The sequence below is a fragment of the Limulus polyphemus genome, unplaced genomic scaffold (assembly GCF_000517525.1).
Source record: "Limulus polyphemus unplaced genomic scaffold, Limulus_polyphemus-2.1.2 Scaffold281, whole genome shotgun sequence".
Classification (NCBI taxonomy): Eukaryota; Metazoa; Arthropoda; class Merostomata; order Xiphosura; family Limulidae; genus Limulus; species Limulus polyphemus.
The window spans coordinates 666,789-672,788 of record NW_013665891.1 but is presented as its reverse complement, the minus strand read 5'-3'; the positions used below and the strand labels follow the sequence as shown (position 1 = coordinate 672,788).

At 29.1% G+C, this 6,000-nt stretch overlaps 1 protein-coding gene across 2 annotated transcripts in view; it reads left to right on the top strand.

Annotated features, from left to right (window-relative positions):
• Window positions 1-6,000, top strand: part of LOC106457012 (protein ECT2-like) — an 81,923-nt gene that overhangs the window by 48,875 nt on the left and 27,048 nt on the right. For both annotated transcript variants that reach the window (XM_022382825.1, XM_022382826.1), the window contains exons 11-14: window positions 1,773-2,010; window positions 2,477-2,616; window positions 3,662-3,850; window positions 4,069-4,179. In XM_022382825.1, the coding sequence (XP_022238533.1) occupies window positions 1,773-2,010; window positions 2,477-2,616; window positions 3,662-3,850; window positions 4,069-4,179 (678 nt within the window). The remainder of the gene's footprint in view (window positions 1-1,772; window positions 2,011-2,476; window positions 2,617-3,661; window positions 3,851-4,068; window positions 4,180-6,000) is intronic.

The following is a 6,000-nucleotide window of genomic DNA, read 5'->3' as shown; positions in this document are numbered from 1 at the left end:
ACACACACACACACACACACACACACATATATATATATATATATATATATATATATATATATATATATATATACACACACACACACATAGTGTATTCTCTGATGTGTATATTTGTTTTACATGGGTATATATGTAATCTATGAGTGTGATGTGTATCATAGATTTCAGAAGGAATACATGATGTGCTAATATACAGAAACAACTACACTGGATTTTATCAACTAATATATATTGAAATTATTGAACAGATGTATATGTACTAAAAATTATGATTACTTACTTTTGCATACCTGATCACCAATTTCAAGAAGGCAAAATACTTGTACAAGAAGACTTTTGAAACCAAAACTAAAATGGTGTAGTAGATGGTAGTGGAACCTCAGTGTCTATTGGTTGGGAAATAAGTGTGGTGAAAGTGAGAGAGGGTAGTATCATTTATAAGAATGTGCACAAATAACACCTTCATATTCTTATGCTGCGAAATTCCACGCTCATGAAATGGGGGACCATAGTACTGAAACACCTACTATGTAATTGGATAAGCCCGGCTCAGAACCTACAATGTTTATTGGATGTTTTATTGCAATTTTATTACCCTGGGGAATTCCTGTTGAAAGTGTTGTAGGAAATATAAACTGCTGTAACCCATATTGTGTTCTTGGAGCAAGGAGAATGTCACCTCACTGAATATGCATGCATTTTTGCACTCGAGAGTTTCGTATTACGATTGTATTTAAACGGTCTTATAACACAAGCGGTGATTTATTGCTTTATTGTCAGTGGGTTTGTAATTTGTCATTGACAGTAAAATAAACACAGAAAATATATGGGATATGTTTAGTAGTTGAAACTGTCAGGGGAAGTACTTTGAAACTTGAAACTTCGTGATCAATAATGAAGAAAGAAAACAGCTGCTCAATATATTTCTGATTTTACAATTTTTCTTTTCATTTTACTTTGATGAATTGTCTACAGGCTGAAGAATCAAATAATAAATGTAATAACAGATAAAATATAACATTTTATTGAAAAAAAACTATACATGTATTTAGGAGGTTTCAGAGGTTGTGCAAATGAAATTTGAGATTTTTGAAACAAAGAAAAGTATTTTAAATCTTAAAATGAAAATTACTACACTCAGACTAGTTAAAAAAAATAAAAGATATTTTCACAGACAAACATAAGAAAAAATACTTCATTGAAAAATTTATTTTTTGTGTGCAAAAGGCTTTTAATGTTTGCTATAAGTCTACAAAATTTTGTAAAGATACACTTAAAATATTAAAGTTATTAGTATGTAAACTATAACGAGTACAAGTGGTTACGAGGTGGGTCAGATTGACCGAGCCTGTGTTGAGAGTTAAGGAGAAACTGTCAATTTGCATAATGGAACATGCAAATTAAAGGTTTGTGAATAGATTTAAGTGTACTGGAACACACACCCTAGATAAATGTGATGTAGTCGTACACTCAAATTGTTTTAAATTTTATCAATAGCCAATAATGAACAGTCTCCACATAAAGGAGAGCTTGCTTGTATGTAAACTGAGGCCAGAGATTAACCGAATAAATTCCACTTTAAATCTACATTTGTTTACAGTGTATGTTCAGATATTCAAGGGATATTGATTACTTAGGTAAGAAAGTAATTTTTTTATTATTTCAGAAATGTTTTTCAACTTTTAGTAAATTTCAGAAATAAATAGATATATGAATATAATTTTATAATTAGTATTGTGGATGGAAATTTTCAAACGTTAATTATATTTCAGCCTATCCCAACAACTCCCTTAAAAGGAGGAGTGACAACTCTCTCTATCTCCTGTTCTCGAGGGTACAAAAGGAAACGACATAAAGAGTCAGTTGCTCACCAGTTAGCTCTAGAAGTGGCTCAGGAAGAATTAGATCCATTAGTAGGAGCCCCAGAACACAAACGACGCTCCAGTGAGCGAGCGAGCTTATCAGTTAGTGGTTCTTTTTTAGATGCTACATTTTCGCCAGATTTTTTGGGTAAGAATTTTTGTTAGCAGAGTTTTGTTTAAACCTAACTACTAATTGTGTTACAGGTTTCATTATTATAAGATTATGGGCAGAAAAACTTTTAGTGATCATTTTTACCGTTATAAGATTTATATTAAAAATCTTGTCAAAATTTCATAATGATAGTGTGGTATATAAATAGCTTTAGTTACTAAAAATGATATGACTTTTACATAAAGATTTGTTTTATAATTGAATTTTTTTATGTTATCTATATGTATAAGGTTATTGTGAATGTATATTTAATATTTGTCTTACTTTACTGATTTAATTTCATGTATTGCACTGTCCTTGTTATGTTTATATAGACAGTTAGAAAAACATTGACTTATAATAGACATAATTTGTAACTTTAGAATATTTGGAGACTAACATTTGTTTTACTTACAGAAATTATGTGTATCTATCTGATAGTTAAAACATTGTAATTTTACAGAAGGACCACCTGATATTCCATCAGAGACTTTAATAAAAAGTCCCATAGAACTCAAATCAATGACCAATCGGCAGCAGGTCTGCATGGAACTACTGCAAACAGAAACCAATTATGTAGGAATATTGAGCACCATTGTAACAGTAAGTATCAGTAAATCCTAGTCTTGATGGTCATTTTTATTGATATTTTTAAAATAACTGTTTTTTTTTAAACAAGTTTAAAAATAGAGAATCAGATGTGGATATTCTTGCCAAGACCTTTTCTATCTTAATTTTTTGGTTTATATATATAAAAAAAGTTAATATAATACCCTCAGGCTGATTAAATGATATTACAGAAGTTGCTGACATTATTAGATGGTTGTTGCTAATGGAAGAACAATTTAACTAGTAAATGCACAATTTCTAATCTTTGGTTTAGTATATGTGTGTACAGGGTGACCATAAACATGTGAAAGTCAGGAAATCCTTTAGAAAGTAATCAAAAAATCAAATAAAACTAAATAATTATCTCAAATGGAAAGTTGGGGGAAATTCTTTACCTTCCCTACTCCTTTTTAAAATGTACATGTGTATACTAATCTTGCTGTTTATCTATGTCAATTATTGACTTATTTTAACATCATGGTTAATCACTATTATTTTATCTGATAATTATTGTCTAATTATTTATATTTGATAATAGATGAAATGTTTTTCTAATTAATAAAAATGTAATATTTTTATTAGCTACCATCAAGTTGCAATTTCCTTGTTTGAAGATTTTTTGCTATGATATAATAATCTTAAGTAAGTTTGTTGTGAAGATTTTATTACTCATTATAATGAGAGTGTAATGTAAAGAGGTGTTGATTGGGGAGAATTATGAGGTAAAGTTAAAATAACAGTGTGCTGTATGTACACACATGCAGGTCAGGAAAATGTCTTGGAAAGAATGGGGCTGGCAAAATTGTTGTATAAGTAACTTTGCAGTTACTGGTAAAACTGTGTGTCCTTTTGCACTATTTTTTTTAACATTATCAATGAATACATCAATACCTTTAAATACTTGATAATAGTTTTTAATTTCATTTGACATTTCTGAAATATTACTGATTTTATAGGAATTGTTTATCTCAATAATTTTGTCTTCAAAAGTTAAAAACTGTAATAGTTAGTTTTACTATTTCTATTTTACCATTTTTAGTTATTTAAAGAACCATTGGAACAACCTGATCAAGTTGGTGGATCATTGTTGGATGCCACAGAGACAAAAATCATTTTTGGAAATTTACCACCTATATTTGAGGTTCACAAAAAAATCCGCGAAGAACTGGCAACTTTAATGCAGAACTGGAAAGAAGAACACAGTATAGGCAATCTCATTCTTCAGCATGTAAGTACTTTATTATGCAATTTTTCTTTCCATTTGTCAGCCTTAGCTTAAATATCCTTGCCTTTTTTATTCTTAATTTTAAAATTTAATTTTGCAGGAAGCAGACTTCAAAAAGGTATGGCATATAAAAAGAATTACCACTGCTTTAGGAAAATAATTTATAGCAATGTATTGTATTGTATGCAAATTTTTAATGTTATTTTTCTATAAACTTACAGTCTAGTGATCTTATGAGAGCTTATCCACCATTTGTAAACTTTTTTGAGAAAACCAAGGAAATGCTTCTTCAATGTGACAAGAATAAACCAAGGTTTCATGCTTTCCTTAAGGTAAGGAGCTTTGAAACATCAGTTTAATGTGATATGTTCAATAGTGTTTGTCTTTAAGTAATTTGTTAGCAAATAAATGTGGGGAAGCAAAATTTAGTTCAATGTGCATCAGTTTGTTGACCAAGTTTTCAAATTTAGATTAAAATACAGTGTTGTAAATGTGGTGTGACACTATATGGATTTATATAAAACTACTTAAATGAAGAATTAGATATAAGCTGTGGTAGCTTAAACATGCTTTATCAACTTGTCTTTAGCAGGCATGACATAGAGAGGTAATTTCTATATTTGAGGTGTGGTGTCATTGGTAGTATATAAGAAACAGTCTAATAAGTGTACAATATTAAAATACTATTAAAAATCTATTTCCATCTCACTGTGTTTGGATTCACTTCTACAAATACTTTTATAATATCTGTCAGAAAATACATTACAGGAAATTTTTAATCCCCCAGTGTGCACATACATTTACACTTGTCGTGTTATAGGTATAAAACTCCCAAGTTCACACTGGTGAAGATTATTGAAATGCCTTCATTGTGCATTTAGAATACACTTATTCTGTTGTATATAGGAAACTCCTCCTGGTGGGGATTATTGCTCGAGTTCTAATATAGGAACATGATATTTATAGTTCTGTGTAATGCATCAGTATTGTGAGTCATCCATTCGTGTTTCAGCTGACACATTACTCTGTCTTTCTAGATTAGATGTGTGCTGAGTCAAAATATTACCAAAAAAATTCATTAATGTTAATTCTTTGTCAAAATGTTCTTCATTGGATGCACAGCTCCTTAAAAAATAGCATATACTTCATTATGATAAATATATGGAATGTGAGGGAAAATGTACCATATAATCAAGTGATTTTCCACAGACAGTCCTTCATTTTTTTTTTGTAATTAGTGTGTAGGTGTGATAGAGATTTTATCATTGAATACTACTTTGTGCATGTTAACTTTTCTGAGAAGTGAAACTGTTTATGACAAATATCACTCTAACATTAAATGGATACAAATTTTTTCTGAGAAGTGTTGCTTAACTATTTCTGTAAACTAATTGGCTTATATATTCAGTTCCCATGAAATAGATGACTATTACTATTCATTGAATTCTGGCTTCTTTGGTGAATATTCTGAAATATAATCTGAAACTTATTAAAAACAGCTAATATGATTACAACTATAAACATTACAAGACACTAATATTGGCTTTTATTATTAAAATATTTCTTAGATAAACTGATGAAAAGTGAAATTTAATTGTTAATTTCAAATCATAATTCAGAGTACCCTCAACAATTTTTCAATGTTCTGGGACAATTAATGTTTAAAAACTGAGAATCCCCATATAAAATTTAGAGTCCTGTTGAATTTCTTTAGTTCCCCTGATGAAGAAGGGTCTATCTTTTGAATGCATTTGTGTTATAATTTTTTTTATTTTTGTCTTAAAAAAAATGTTCACATAACATGTTTTCCGACATCATGAATAAAGTTCACAGTAGCGATAAAATTAATACAGATAATATCTTTTATTAAAGATAATTAGCCTTTCATTCTGATATAATGTACTAGAGAATACTAAGTATTATTTTAGTAAGTTAATATTAAAAGAATACTTTTGATATTAACTAAATTTTATATTTATTTATTTCAGTCTGACATGATGCTATAGAGTAATCATGTTGTTAATTCATAGCATAAAGAATTAAACAACTACTCACAGTTATGCATAATTTTTTTTATTTCAATTTTTCACTTTAACACTTAACAGAAGAACGATTAATTGTTATTAATTGTTGGATAATCAAACTAAACCCAC